We start from the raw sequence: 16919 nt of genomic DNA on the forward strand, positions 1-16919 counted from the left end.
AATGGTGTTTGAAGAATCAATGTGCGTGCTGTCACAGTTGAGCGAGTTTGACAAGACTGTTACGAAAGCAGACACGTCAGCTTAGGGCAGACTAGCTACGCATTCTCATCAGGAACCAGACCGTTTGCCTTTGGGATTAATGACAATATGGGTTACTGAATAGGTGACAGTGGGTGGTGTCGTTGCCCATCAGACAGTATCTTTGTGAAACTTTTTGACATGCAGCAATTGTGGCATTTCACAAGTAAAACAATTCAAGCAGGTTCAGAGCACTAAATAAATCTTAACTTTATAAAATAGTGCTGTGTACACAACTTAAAAATGAGACGGTAATAATGTTTCAATTGAGTACCCAGGTAAGTTAGTTTCAGAAAATGAAGTAAACATGTTTTTATTAGAGACATAGACTGTGTTTGAAAAAAGAAATAATTTGGCAGTTGGTTGTAAGAATAAATGTCTGGTGGAGTGGTTAAAGTAAATTAGAAATTTTTATTTATCAAATAAAATTACATAATTTTTAATAATTTAGTTTTCTTTTTTAATTTGGCTTCAATATCATTTTTTGCCCACTTATAATTCAGTTTCTACAGAGAAATAAGCATGGACACAGCCACAAAATATAAATTTTAAAATAAGTACAAATAAGGTTAGTCAACATGAAAGAAAGCAAAGCAAATTAGACACTTAGTATCTGTCTCTGGTCCTATTTGAGCCTATGAAGCGAACAGCACACACTTAACTACTAGTTTAAGCAGTGCGACAAACAAAGGCTCTGGCTCAATGTCAAGCAAACCAGTTACCAAACACACCCAATGTTATATTTTGCTCTCGGCTTGGTGAAAAGTAAAATTTAATCTCTTACCATAAAGCTGCTTATCTATCAAAGAAAAGATTATCATAGAAAAGATTAAATCTATGACTGCGAATTCATTCGCATGGTTAGCGAAGCAAGTTAGCTTAAGTAGCTGGTAAAGAGTTAGCTAAGCATTTCCAGAGATATATTACCATACCTGTCTTCACGAATCCACCTAAAATCATAAAACACAGCAAAAATGAACTCACTCTTTGTTCATTTCATTGGTTGTTCATTGGTCTGGTTTTAGTAAGGATAGGAAATGATGTTGCTATTGGCCAAAATTAATGCATAAATAAGCTTTAGTGTAATTTGATTATTTGGTGACCAGAATTGATAAAGACAATGAGACAATGAGAAATGAGTCCAAATATATCACAAAATATGGCATGTTCTTGCTGTAAAGACCAGCATATGTTAAAATTGTGCTTAACCAGTGACAAAACAGCATTAATCAGCATATAATTCCAACTAGCATGGAAAATGATGCTGGTCTTTGCAGTATAGATAGTGAAAAAATGTCTAAATTTGAACAAAGAGCTTATGCATAGTAATAAATAAACATTTGCATGATTGTTTGATGAGATTAACATTTTTAAAGTGGTTTACATATATAAAGAGCATGGGGAAAAAAGAGACAGCTTACCACATTCATGCAGCAACATAGCTGATGTAGACAAATGAAAGAGACAGGACAAAACAGAAAAGAAAAATGGAGATAAAGAAAGAACAAAATGATTATGAATGAACTAACAGTAACAGACAGGGATAGTGTGCAATAAGATTGTGTTGCTTAATTTTGGTGAATCCAGGTGGGACTGGGGCTTAGAATATGTTTATGAAACTGACTGTTATTTCAACAAAAACCGATGGAAGTCATCAAACATTGATAAATGGGGGAGTTTTTGAATTTTGGACATCTAAATACAGACTACATTGTACTCCATTATAATCTATATACACTACCATTGAAAAGTTTGCAGTTGGTAAGATTTTTTAAATGATTTTGTAAAGAAGTCTCACCAAGGCTGCATTTATGTGCCGTCAAATCGATTAAACGCGATTAATCACGTTAGATTCGATTAATCGATTTGACAGCACTCATTTTAATTTGCTCCTTTGATGACAAAGCTGAATTTTCAGCATCATTACTCCAGTCTTCAGAGTCAAATGAAGCATGAATTTGATGATCAAGAAACATTCATTATTATTATCAATATTGAAAACAGATGTGTTGCTTATTTTTGTGGAAGTTTTTATATTTTTTTCAGTATTCTTCGATGAATAAAATGTTCAAAAGAACAGCATTTATTTGAAATAGAAATCTTGATAATGTTATTGTAATAATATAAAGTATAAACTGCCAATTTTGATCAATTTAATGTGTCCTTGCTGAAAAAAAGTATTCATTTCTTTTAAAAATATCATATTAAAGAGCTTTCAATTTAACATTATTCAGTGTGATTGATTAAAATAATGATAATAATGCAATAAATGTCTCGGACAAAATAAGGACATTTCCTACCATTACAGCAATTCATAAAGTATTACTTTAATGTTTTAAAGCAACACTTCAATAGATACTGACAACTGATTGATGATCAAACAAAAATATATTGACTCCTAATTTCTTTTATAATGTTTTTGTCTGTCATAACAAGTACATAATATGTTAAATTATCTTAATTTGGGGGATTAATTGTGATTAATTACATGAATTATTGAGCATATCATGTAATTAATTCTATTGTATTTTCAATTCAACTGACAGCCCTAAAACAAAGTGATATTAACAACATGAAATCTGAAAAATGCGTATGACGTCAAGAAAAATCTAACATCTTTTTGCTGAATCACTATCGTTCCATTAGCACAGAGGCCATGAAATCTTACAGGCTTTGGAATTTGGCAGGAATCCCATGTATCTGCAGCTCATTATGGTTTCAATTGTCCTTGTCTCATCCTGGCCTGAAGGAGCGGTCCCGACAGCTTTAGTCTTGGACAGAATCCTCACATTAAAGGTCTAGTCGGAGCCAATTATGCCTATTCTCTGAGAGAGCTCTTAACCTTCGGCCAGGAGGGAATATGGGGGATATATCCATTGAAATTGATCAGTAAGCGGGAGGTAAACTGCATTACTGCAAAAGTAGAACGAAAGTAGAGGATCAGCTTTGAAGGAGGAGCGGAGGAAGTGAGAGACAGAAGCCAGAATAAAGGGCAGCTGCAGAAAAGAAAAAGGCTTGTTTCAATAATTTCTTTGCTATCTTTCACCTGTCCATCCCCTCCTCCTCCATTCTGGTTCCTGCAGCTCTATGAAGAAGTTTGCATGCTTGTCATACTCCTCATGGTCATGAATTTTAACCTTTATGGTCTTCCTGTGGGGGGAACATAAAATCACATTTTTTGAGGTATAAAGTGTGCTTGTGTGTTCATTTTTAGGCACATCAGATGCCTCTAAACAAAAAGTTAATGAGCCAGTCAAATCCCTGAATAATTATGACACAAGATTTTCCATTTCTATTTGATTCATCTATCAGTTTCACTATAGAATGTAATGGAGAAATTATGTATCCTCCTCTTCAGAACTCAAAAATCTTTTCGAGACAAAGAGGCCATTCAGAGAAATTTGTCCAGCAGAGTTTAGCTCCAACCCTAATCAAACACAACTGAACCAGCTAATCAAGCTCTTCAGAAACGCTTGAAAATCACAAGCTGAAGCAGGTTGGAAATAAACTTTGCAGGGCAGTGGGTATCCAGGAGCACGGTTGAATACCTCTTATTTAATGACAAGATAGGTCTAGAGAGGTTGTGGGCGGACTATGAGCCAACTAACAGTGACTTTTAGCTCTGCAGGCTTTGCATATTAACACTTCCAGTTCAGCCCAGAAGATGGCAGCACACCAGGGCTGTTACAGGGAAGTGGGACCAGGGGAAGATGACATCCCACCTTTTCTCTCACTCATTTCCACCATTTGTGGCTCTCCAATCTCCAGGAAGAAGTTCTTATTCTTTTCATACTCCTCGTCATCGATTATATTGATCTGAATAGTTTTGCTGAAAGAGAAAGAGAGAAAGAAAAAGAGCAAAAAAGTTTGCAGACATGAGAGAGGCACAAGGAAAAGAGCTAGAAGTATGCTGGAGAAATAACCGAAAGCAAAGAAAAGCAGAATGAAAGAATATGGATAATGACTAAGCTGTAAGCAAAATAAAAAGTTAATAAAAAGTGAACATCAAAGGAATAGTTCACTCAAAAACTAAAATCGTCTTTCTTTTGTTGAACACAACAGGAGCTGCTATGCAGGATATCCATGATGTTATGATATTTGGAAAAACATTTTACATTTTAGGGTGAACTACCCCTATTTTTTGTTTATAAAATTGCAATTTTATGAGCTATAGAGAGAAAAAAAAAGATTAATTCCCTGAAGGAAATGGAAAATTTATTTGAAATATTGTGGTCAGTCTGAATGAATTGTTTAACTGCACATGCTGTGCATGTTTACTATCTATCCATTGTCTGCTTTACATGCTCACACTCAAACAGAGCAGCATATATATCATCATATAATGTGAGACAGTCAGGGGCAATGGAAACCATTTGAAAAATTATCTGCAATCACAGATGTGTTTACTGGAATATACTGGCCTAAAAGCCCTTTAAGTGCTTCTGTCTGGTTTTGTGAATAATACAACAACAGGCTCTCCCTCCATCTCCCTTTATCATTACTTCTGGTAAAAATAGTATCAATTTACTTAGACCATTAGACAAGTCATTTTAACAATCCACTACACAAAAATAATCTATAATGTTTAAACCTAACCCTCTATGCAATGTTAGGCCAAGAACCCACTTAGATAGGATAGGTTAGTATGATGGACCAACACAATACGATTTTGCGAATTGGCTTCTAATTCGTATGAATTCATACAATCTCATTTGTTATTTTTGTACGTTTCACACCATACAAATTTATACGAAATCGCCACTTCGCAAAATAGTTACATTTTTATGTGAGAGTGGGTTGTATGGACATATTTATGATCTATTTCTCAAGCAAAACACACAGTAAATTTAAAGGTGCCCTAGAACCAGTTTTTACAAGATGTAATATAAGTCTAAGGTGTCACCTGAAAGTGTCTGTGAAGTTTCAGCTCAAAACAGCATACCCCATAGATTTTTTTAAATTAATTTTGTTAACTGCCTATTTTGGGGCATCATTAATTATGCACTGATTCATGCTGCGGCCCCTTTAAATCGCACGCTCCCTGCCCACGGAGCTCTCGACTATAAAACAGTACATTTACAAAGTTCACAAAGCTAATATAACCCTCAAATGGATCTTTACAAGATGTTCGTCATGCACACTGCATGCATGCATCGGATCATGTGAGTATAGTATTTATTTGGATGTTTACATTTGATTCTGAATGAGTTTGATAGTGCTCCGTGGCTAAAGCTAACATTACACACTGTTGGAGAGATTTATAAAGAATGAAGTTGTGTTTATGCATTATACAGACTGCAAGTGTTTAAAAATGAAAATAACGACGGCTCTTGTCTCCGTGAATACAGTAATAAATAATGGTAACTTTAACCACATTTAACAGTATATTAGCAACATGCTAACGAAACATTTAGAAAGACAATTCACAAACATCACTAAAAATATCATGATATCATGGATCATGTCAGTTATTATCGCTCCACCTGCCATTTTTTGCTATTGTTCTTGCTTGCTTACCTAGTCTGATGATTCAGCTGTGCAGATCCAGATGTTAATACTGGCTGCCCTTGTGTAATGCCTTGAACATGGGCTGGCATATGCAAATATTGGGGGCGTACATATTAATGATCCCGACTGTTACGTAACAGTCGGTGTTATGTTTAGATTCGCCTGTTCTTCGGAGGTCTTTTAAACAAATGAGATTTACACAAGAAGGAGGAAACAATGGAGTTTGAGACTCACTGTATGTCATTTCCATGTACTGAACTCTTGTTATTCAACTATGCCAAGGTAAATTCAACTTTTTATTCTAGGGCACCTTTAATTTGTACAAAAACTCAGCCAATCAGCAACTGCAGTTTTCAGCCATCTCTTGCTATTTGTGTACGCAACGTGCATCAGATGATCAGCGAACAGCCTGTGGGCGTGTCATCTTAGGCTGAGACTAAGAAAGACCAGACAGTAAGCTAAAACACATCCCTTGAAATAATCTCTACCTTCATCCAGGCTCAAAATAAACCATTCCTAAGCTTCGCTTGTCACAAAATCTTGAATATTTCTGCCACCAGCACACCTCTGCTATAGGGAAACAGAGAATAAAAAAGCGTAGTGAGCGTAGCGTAGTGATTATATGACACAGAAGCATTTTTTGGCATTTTTTTGTGATAAGGTGATTTTTAAAGAACATCAAGATAATAAACATTGTACCAACCATCTCAAGCTAAATACAAATATTAGTTGGAATTTAATTCAGAAAGGTAACAAGGTTGATATTGTCGCTGTCGGGTGGAAACCTTGTATCTCCTTATTTTGTCATTTTTATTTTTGTCCATAAATCATTACTATTGGTCACCCTTTACATCTGTCTGTGGGTTTTGCAAATATTCAACCAAGCCTCAATCTTAAATAAAGTGCTGTGCACAGTTTCGAATGTCTTTGCATGCTTGCATGTGTCATTAGATAATTAACATTTTACCAAAATCAAGCTCAAATGGAGTTATAGAGATATGAGGTTTTACTGACAGTAACCAAAACCTAGCACACATTCAAGGATATTTAATTTTATTAGGCACATAATTATAATTTTGTAAAGAGAAGGCAGTTTGCTCTTTTCCACTCTCATGCTCTTAAGATTGTCCACCTGTCATTCTGTGATGATTTAAAACCACAGACCGATAAACTGTGACAAGAACAAAAAGGACAAATAGAGACAAAGGCCTGCGGATGGAAAAGTGCAGAGTGCCATTGTCTGCGTACATACTATAGATTTATGTAACAGTGTAAGCTCCCAGCACACTCAGGGTTTACAGGGCCCATCCCCAGACATACACTGTGTTGTGTTACGTCTTGTTAAATGGGAAGGCCTGTACAACAATGCCAGACAGCCTGTTTACATAATTTACTAAGCCCTAACACTTTCTTTCTCTCAGGGGCTGTTAACACAAAATGCTACTTAAGTTTAAAATAAGATGTGGAGATGGAGCAACATGTTTTTAAAGGAATAATTTGCCCAAAAAATAGTTGTATTAAATTAAAAATAGCTTTGATGGGTTTGAGAATGTGTCCTTTTTTACCTCCCCACCCCCCATTCACCCTCTGCCAGTATAGAAAACAACACAAGCAGTCTATCAATTCATTTTATGGGCCAATCCACAGCACACCATTCCCATGTTTGATGATATCCAGAGACGATTCATCTACCGCAGCAATGCTTACCAAATATGGAGAGTAAACTAATGTGAAGAGTGGTGGATTTTTTCCTTATACACAATTTATTCTTATTTCCAGCTCTGTCATTTTGCACACAACACCAAACAATTATTCTTGACTAAACGAACAGAGAATAAAAATCGCAGGTTTTCCACTAATTTAAAAAAAAGGAATAAAAAATGGAAATTTAAAAGAAGCCTAAAAGGAATTAATTAAAAAAAATAAAATAAAAAACATCATTTACTCTTTTGAGACCCGTATGATTCACTTACTTCAGCTGAGCTCAAAAGATGTTATTTACAGTACTGTTATTGTTACCTAAGGGTACGTTCACACTTGTCATGTTTGGTTCGATTAAAACGAACCCTGGTGCGATTGCTCGGTTAGTGCGGTTCATTTGAACATATGTGAACGCTGCCATCCGAACCCTGGTGCGCACCAAACAAGCGGACCGAGACCGCTGAAAAGATGGGTCTCGGTCCGCTTCCAAACGAACTCTGGTGCGGTTCGAATGATATATGAACGCAACACGGACCAAAGACATGTAAACGAACAGGAAGACGAGACCCTAAAAAGGACAGAATCCTCACGCATGTCCGTTTTTCTTGTCATAGTCGCGAGTTTGCCCATGACAGGCATCAGACGCGCGTCTCCACGCAGCAGATCGTTTGTGTGTGACGGAGGGATTCCCGCCGTTGTTTTGACTACTTTACACATTTTATAAGCACTTCACGAGTTCCCAGCTGGCCAAAATATCATCACATGCAGGCTACGCACCGCTACGCAAGTGCATTTACCTCAGCTCACAGCATTGTTTTGGATGTTCAGTAAGTTACGTCTCAAAATAGGCAATACATCATAAAATCCGACCAATCACGTTGTGAATGTATCCCTATGCCTTAAGGTTCGGTCTCTTTTGGTTCGGTGATAAAATTGCCAATCTGAACGCTAATCGGACCAGGACTAAATGTTTTTTTTCTTCTTTGCTCCGGACCAAATGTACCAAACGAACCAAACTACAAGTGGGAACGCACCCTAAACCTATTTTAAATCATTTTCATTAATTGAAATAAAGTTTAAATCAAACTATATATAAATATTAGATGAAAAACGTTCCCCCTCAGAAAGTCCCTGCTCACGCAGTTGTACTCTTTCAAAGTTCAGGAACCTTTGGGGGTGGGGCTTGGGTGCTGAACATGCTGATTGATTGAGTTCACGCAGCATTTTGAATAGTTGACTCCACGCAGCATTTTATTTCAACCACCATTTTTAAAAGTTGTGGTGTAAGAGTTCATTCGAATCAGTAATAGAGTTTAAAAAATACGACCGATGGACTGACGACGAGGTTTAGGCTTTATTAAGCTTATTTGCGGAGGACGAAATGTAGCGGGAACTGGACAGTTGCACGCAGTCCTACGTCGCCGGACTAATTTGCCTAATCTTCATGGTACTTTAGACTGCGATGGAAATACAGACAGCAACAGGTCTGGGGGAAAAAAGTTCATGGGACAAATTGTTCCAGGTAATTTAGGTGGAAACGCGTCTAAAGTAAATAGTGACCAAGCAAGATTTCAAAGGCAAGATTTTCATTGAATATAGACTAAGATGTATATAATATCACACAATGTCATAATATTACGGTGGCCCAGTAGTGCACAACACAACGAAATTTAAAAAGCAAACATAAGTTCACAACACAACGGAATCGAGCCACAACACAACGGAATCGAGCCACAACACAATGAAATCAAGCCACAACACAACGGAATAAAGCCACAACACAACGTAATCGAGCCACAACACAACGGAATAAAGCCACAACACAACGAAATAAAGCCACAACACAACGAAATCAAGCCACAACACAACGGAATAAAGCCACAACACAACGAAATAAAGCCACAACACAACGAAATCAAGCCACAACACAACGAAATCAAGCCACAACACAATGGAATCGAGCCACAACACAACGGAATAAAGCCACAACACAACGAAATAAAGCCACAACACAACGAAATCAAGCCACAACACAACGAAATCAAGTCACAACACAACGAAAGCCACAACACAACGGAATAAAGCCACAACACAACGGAAACAAGCCACAACACAACGAAATCAAGCCACAACACAACGGAATCGAGCCACAACACAATGGAATAAAGCCACAACACAATGGAATAAAGCCACAACACAACGAAATAAAGCCACAACACAACGAAATCAAGCCACAACACAACGAAATCAAGTCACAACACAACGAAAGCCACAACACAACGGAAACAAGCCACAACACAACGGAAACAAGCCACAACACAACGAAATCAAGCCACAACACAACGGAATCGAGCCATAACACAACGAAATAAAGCCACAACACAACGAAATCAAGCCACAACACAACGAAATCAAGTCACAACACAACGGAATAAAGCCACAACACAACGGAATAAAGCCACAACACAACGGAAACAAGCCACAACACAACGAAATCAAGCCACAACACAACGGAATCGAGCCACAACACAACGAAATCAAGCCACAACACAACGAAATCAAGCCACAACACAACGAAATCAAGTCACAACACAACGAAAGCCACAACACAATGGAATAAAGCCACAACACAACGGAAACAAGCCACAACACAACGAAATCAAGCCACAACACAACGGAATCGAGCCACAACACAACGAAATAAAGCCACAACACAATGGAATAAAGCCACAACACAACGAAATAAAGCCACAACACAACGAAATCAAGTCACAACACAATGAAATAAAGCCACAACACAACGAAATAAAGCCACAACACAACGGAACAAAACCACAACACAACGAAATCAAGCCACAACACAACGGAAATGCTCCCGACCACTAGGGGGCTCTCCGAGCTCGGTAAAGTTAGTTTTCCTTGCCACTGTTCTATAGAGTCGGCAGTAATATCAATACCACTATTAGTTTTAACAGTGTGTAACCACAGTATATTGACATTAAATATTAATTCAAAATCATCTAAGTGCAAACTAGCTTCATATTTATACCTGTGAATGATATGACGTGCTACCACGGTGCATGATGAAGGGAATGTCTGCCAATTCCACCAAGTGGTTAAAACGTATAATTAGTATTCAATAAATTACTTGTAACATTTAAAAACAGACATATTCAAATTCCAAAGCTTGTCAGTCTTACCAACAGGAACTAACAAGCTTTGGAATTTGAACATGTCTGTTTTTAAATGTTAAACAAAGTCATTGTAATGAATACAAATGATACGTTTTAACCACTTGGTGGAATTGGTGGATGTTCTCTTCATCATGCGCCGTGGTATCGCGTCAAATCATTCACAAGTATAAATATGAAGCTATTGTGGACATAGTTGATTTTTAATTAATATTTCATGTCGATATACAATGTCTACATACTTAAAACTAATCATGGTATTGATATCTTTGTAAGACTGTCGACTTTATAGAACAGTGGGAAGGAATACTAATATTACCAAGCTCTAAGAGCCCCCAAGTGGTCGGGAGCATTTCCGTTGTGTTGTGGCTTTATTCCGTTGTGTTGTGGCTTTATTTCGTTGTGTTGTGGCTTGTTTCCGTTGTGTTGTGGCTTGTTTCCGTTGTGTTGTGGCCTGATTTCGTTGTGTTGTGAACCTATGTTTGCTTTTTTGATTTCGTTGTGTTGTGCACTACTGGGCCACCGTATAATATGGCTTCAGAAGAATTTGAATATAGTGCACTACTTGGTTACTTTATTTCAATGAGGTTGAGTAATCAAATTTTCATTGATCTTTTGACATACAGTAAGACGTCATTATACTATAAAAATATCCCGTTTCAGAAGTTTGCTTGCTTGCAAAGTTTCAGAACTCACAACTTCCACATTAGTCTATCAACAGCTTTTATTGAAACCAAGCTGCCAAAATGTTTCGGATTTTGTCACATTATTACGCCATAGTGCGTCGAAAGACTGCCTCTGCAGAAGATCAATGCCTACTTCTACATCATTGCATCTTTAGCCCCGCCCACTGATTTGCGCATGTAAATACGAGACAGACGCAAACACAGGATTACTTCAGCAACAAAACCATAGAGATGCCTCTGAGGATTACAAGATGTTTTGCAGTGCCAAGTTGTGCATTGCCTTCCTTGTGATCCTAACATTAAGAAAGCATGGATGAGCTTTATTTTTTAACAAAGTTACAGATTGCATCCCTTCATTTTACTCCGGATTTGGTTGCACCATTCGTGCAGACCTTTCAGAGAGAAAATAAAAGATGATGCTGTGCTGACTGACTATACTGAAGCTGACAGCAATGTCGCAAGCAACTCATAAGTGTGAGTAACAGTGTTTTTACCATGTGTCACTATTGCTTTGTCTTATACAGATCGTTTGATATGTACCGAGTATTTAGACTGTAGTGCCACAATCAAACTTTGAATAGTTCTGATAGTTGTGATTTGCTGTTCTTTCCCTTGATTCAGCATTTAAGGGGTTAAGGCATTGGATTACAGGATACGGAAGAAAGCATAGTACGCCGCTTTTGTTGTTGTTTTGATCAAAGCCATTAGAAGCTGTAATCCTGAATAAAAGCTTCAGTGAGCAACATCTTCAGTTTTGTCATCAATAAGACATTACAACACATTTCATTTTATTTAAAACAAGTCACTGACTTTCACTTTATCGAAAAGGATAAACGATGAATAGCCTAGAACGACAAACAATTGTGCATTCAATCATAATTCCAATAACTGTGTAACTATAAGTACGTATTTATTTACCACAACCAAGAAGACTCATAAAGTATATGTAATTTGCATAAATGTTTCACATTGTTGGCAAATAACCTATTACTTCTAAATTATGATGTGTATGTCATTATGTTTTATGTCATTATAAGTGGACCTCAGAAAATATATAATTAAAAAAAATGCAGTTTATGACCCCTTGTTACAGTGTAATTATACAGTTAAGTATTGAGTAATATTAATGTACTTACCATTGCTTTACTATGCATAATTTGCTGTTAATTTCTATGTTACATATGTAACAAGGACACTGTAAAATATAGTGTTACCCACTATATTTAATGATGCTTTTTGTTCTTTTTGGAGCTTGACAGCCCCTGGTCCCCATCCATTTTCATTGTATGGAAGACTGCAGCTCTAACATTCTGCAAAATGTATCCTTTAGATTTCCACAGAAGAAAGAAAGTCATACCCGGTTGGAACAACATGAGGGTGAATATATGGTGAAAATTGATTAAATGTTCCTTAAATAGCTTATGTTTGTTGCTGCTTATGCCGTTAGCTTCTCATTTTAATTGAGCTGTTATGTGCTTTTGAATCATATTGGTTTGGAGGCATAAATTATATGATGTGAGCAACAAATATGGCTTTAAATGCTAAAGTCATAATAAAGGCCTTTGGCCGTAGCCGTTGCTTTAATCAACAGTGTCCTTCACTAGTGTGTGTGCAATTCACATGAATGCTTCTATACAGTATCATGACCAGTGAAGATGTAGGGTTAACTTCAGACCACAAGAATATGTTCAAGCAACTGTGTGTGTTTGTGTGTGTGTGTGTGCATGTGTGTGTTAATAATTCAAGCTTGAGTAAAAGAGATGCCAGCTGGTTTTAAACAAGGAGGGCAAGGACAGAACTAACCTGCAGCACAGAGCGCCATTTGAAAATCACTGTGACACCAGCTTGCAAAAGCCAAAGACACATTTTTGCAGGTTATAAACAGTGCATGATGTTATTTGGTACCACCACAAATTGGTAAATAGATCTTACACAACATGCATAAATGACATAGCATGCATACATTTGAACTGTCAGTGCATGCAGAAAGCCAATTATATTTATTCTGATAACTAGGCATCAGTATGTCAGATGAAGCATAGATGCATTGCTTATATTTACTCCAGTTATTCTGTTGAAAAGAAACTCCAAACAAGACAGCAGCGAGCGGATAAATTATACAGAAATTCCAAGGTTATTGTATATAAATATTTAAGGACAAATGCAGATTTATGTAATGCATGTTTAGAATTTATGTATAATGCCTTTAAATGTATCACTAGTTTTATTGTGATAACTTACATCAAAGTCTGATGAAATATTGGCTTATAATGAAAGATCTGATATCAAGAGTCTTCTTAATACTTTAATTCTCTCTGGATTGTTTTAGATTAACATGAAATATTTACACCTCCACAGAGAAACTGTCATGCTGTCTCAGAGCCCTGCCGAGAATTTACCACCACAGTTTATTTGAATCCGCAAACAATGCATGTGATTTCTTGCAAATGTTTCTTTTAGTGGATAAAGTCAATATAGCGCAGGTAATTAAAGGTTAGTTTAAGTCTTAGTGCTTTAACTTGGTTGAGTAAATGTATCCATATGGAAGCATAAAAGTGTGCTTTAAAAATTAAGCACAATGACATGATACATAGAATTATGAAAATACAGCATAAATGCTCTGTTCCAAAAAGAAAAACCAAGACTGCGGCGAAACACATTTCATTCAGTATTGCGAAAATTAGTATTATTATAGTGTCTAGTTTTGTTAACTCCAAAACAGGGTTATTATTGTAACTAAAATTAAAAACTAAATTACTTGAAATAAAGTAAACATTAACTGAAATAAAATAATATTATTTTTTGTGCGCAAAAACAAAACAAAAATAATGACTTTATTCAACAATATCTTCTCATCTGTGTCATTCTCATACGTTGTTTATGTTCTTCCAGGTTATATGTCAGAACGCTGACTCATTATTGGCCGGCTCCTGTGTCAGAATCACACGCATGCGTTGTGCTGCTCACATGATCAGCTTTTGCCAATACTGAGCCAGCATTCGGACGTAAACACGGAAGCCTTCACTGTACTTACTGCGGCAACTAAAATTAAGGTTGAACCATTGCAGTCAGGTTGACTGTGTTAACGATGTCTTTAGTACCTTTCTGGACCTTGTAAGTGTTGATTATATTGCTGTCTATGGACGAGTTATATACCTCTCGGATTTCATCAAAAATATCTTAATTTGTGTTCTGAAGATGAATGAAGGTTTTACAGGTGTGGAACGACATGAGGGCGAGTAATTGATGACAGAATTTTCATTTTTGGGTAAACTAACCCTTTAAAGTAGGCCAACTAAAATAACTAAAACAAAAAACTTGATAAAAACTATATCGATATATTAAAGGTGCCATCGAATGTTTTTTTACAAGATGTAATATAAGTCTAAGGTGTCCCTTGAATGTGCCTGTGAAGTTTCAGCTCAAAATACCCCATAGATTTTTTTAAATTAATTTTTTTAACTGTCTATTTTGGGGCATAATTAGAAATGCGCCGATTCAGGGCTGCTGGCCCTTTAATAGCTCATGCTCTCCGCCCACAGAGCTCGCGCTTGCCTTAAACAGTGCATAAACAAAGTTTACACAGCTAATATAACCCTCAAAATGGATCTTTACAAAGTGTTCGTCATGCATGCTGCATGCATGCGTCGGATTATGTGAGTATTGTATACTGTTATATTGTTTACATTTGATTCTGAATGAATTTGAGGCTGTGCTCCGTGGCTAACGGCTAATGCTACACTGTTGGAGAGATTTATAAAGAATGAAGTTGTGTTTATGAATTATACAGACTGCAAGTGTTTAATAATGAAAATAACGACAGTCTTGTCTCTTTGAATACAGTAAGAAACGATGGTAACTTTAACCACATTTAACAGTACATTAGCAACATGCTAACGAAACATTTACAAATATCACTAAAAATATCATGTTATCATGGATCATGTCAGTTATTATTGCTCCATCTGCCATTTTTCGCTGTTTTGCTTGCTTGCTTACCTAGTCTGATGATTCAGCTGTGCACATCCAGACTTTACTGGCTGCCCTTGTCTAATGCCTTTCATAATGTTGGGAACAAGGGCTGGCATATGCAAATATTGGGGGCGGACACCCCGACTGTTACGTAACAGTCGGTGTTATGTTGAGATTCGCCTGTTCTTCAGAGGTCTTTTAAACAAATGAGATTTATATAAGAAGGAGGAAACAATGGAGTTTGAGACTCACTGTATGTCATTTCCATGTACTGAACTCTTGTTATTCAACTATGCCAAGATAAATTCAATTTTTAATTCTAGGGCACCTTTAAAAAACTAATAAAAATGACAAAAAACAAAAATTCATAAAAAATAGCTAAAATTATAATGAACATTGGAAATATAAAAATAAAATCTAATAACAAAATCTATTTGAGCCAAATGCATGTTCTTTGTGCACTATATTATGTACTGTATGTCGTGAGGACACAAAGAAGCTTCCTCATAGAAGAAAGCATAAAGAGCTAAAATGATCAACTACGACTACTTTTAGTGCCCCTTCTCTTATCTGGTTTGTGACCCATTTAAACCAATTTAATGCCATTAAGGCTTTCTCCACTCAAAAAGCTAATCAGCGCCAGCTCTTTTCAAATCAGAAAGCCCTGGATCTTGACTCTCAGATGTTGACTGGGAGCTAGAATATTCATTAGCTGTTTTTCTCCAGTCCATGGCTGAAGCCATGCTACGAAGACCCATGGCTTAGTAAGCCTATTGAACCAATGTGATGGGTAAAGCCAGGACTCCTATGGAGAGTCCTGCTGTGTATTGCTACCATAGCCAGGAACAGACTGTTACTTTCCCTTCCAAGAGCTGTAATGGGATGGGATCCATTTTACTGGCTGCCTTAAAGTTTCTAGCTCTCTCCCTCTCTTTTCCTGTCGGTGATTACAATAGAATGCCATCTGATCAACGTTCATTCAAAGGCTGAAAGAACTGATTGAAAAATGATCAGGCGTTTTATAACCCAGACGTTAGACGCGATTACACAAGCGTGAAGGCTGCTTGTCAGACACGGATCCGGATCTACAGCACTGTGAAAGACACGAGACAGGGTGAAAGATGAGAAAGAGACTGAGGGAATAAAAGAGGGATAGCAACGCTGGATACACCATAAATGGACCACACAGTTTTACAGAGGCAGGATGAATCTTGGCAAATGCTTTCTAAGAGACTTCATGTAATATATAATAAGGCATATATTATTAAACTTCATATTATTAAAGCTACATAGTCTTAAAAATTATTTTCATTAAAAAAATAAACAAAACTAGAATTAGAATTGCCTTAGCAAATCAGTTTAAATTGAAGTAAAATTATTACTAAAACTGAAAAAAAGTAAAGCTAAATGGAAATATAAAATCTATATTTTTTTATAGAAAATAAAATATAATAATACAAATTCAGAAGATTTATTAATAATGTAATAGTATATAAATAATACCAAAATAACACAATACACTGATAACATTTATACTTTAAACACTGCTTTGGATAACAACGTCTGGAAGATGAATTCATGTAAATGTAATATTTTAATATTATTCAAATTTAATGTTTTTACTGTAATGTTTACTCATTGAAAAAAACACAAAGCACAAATATAGAATTTCAAAGTATTAAAAAACGTATTTATAGAGTGCTGAAGCCCAAAATATTGTAAGATTTAAAGGAACGGTTAACATAAAAATAAAACTTTTATCATTATTTTCGTTCTGCTATGA

General features: G+C 36.3%; 1 protein-coding gene and 1 long non-coding RNA gene across 13 annotated transcripts in view; one reads left to right on the plus strand and one right to left on the minus strand.

The window, feature by feature from the left end:
- LOC125256378 overlaps nt 1–16919 on the plus strand; it is a 35789-nt gene that overhangs the window by 17687 nt on the left and 1183 nt on the right. The gene's annotated exons all lie outside the window — the stretch shown is intronic.
- The window catches only part of slc8a1a (solute carrier family 8 member 1a), a 59678-nt gene that overhangs the window by 17202 nt on the left and 25557 nt on the right, over nt 1–16919 (minus strand). For 3 of the 12 annotated variants that reach the window (XM_048172324.1, XM_048172323.1, XM_048172318.1), the window contains exons 3-6: nt 3801–3907; nt 1500–1520; nt 1011–1028; nt 863–877 (exon numbers count right to left, since the gene is read on the minus strand). The exons of 1 other annotated variant lie outside the window; for it this stretch is intronic. In XM_048172324.1, coding sequence (XP_048028281.1) covers nt 863–877; nt 1011–1028; nt 1500–1520; nt 3801–3907 — 161 coding nt within the window. Of the gene's footprint in view, nt 1–862; nt 878–1010; nt 1029–1499; nt 1521–3124; nt 3229–3800; nt 3908–16919 lie in introns of all 12 variants that reach the window. 8 more of the 12 variants (XM_048172326.1, XM_048172321.1, XM_048172325.1 and 5 more) reach the window with 5 other exon arrangements.

This window comes from Megalobrama amblycephala, linkage group LG21, assembly GCF_018812025.1.
Source record: "Megalobrama amblycephala isolate DHTTF-2021 linkage group LG21, ASM1881202v1, whole genome shotgun sequence".
NCBI lineage: Eukaryota > Metazoa > Chordata > Actinopteri > Cypriniformes > Xenocyprididae > Megalobrama > Megalobrama amblycephala.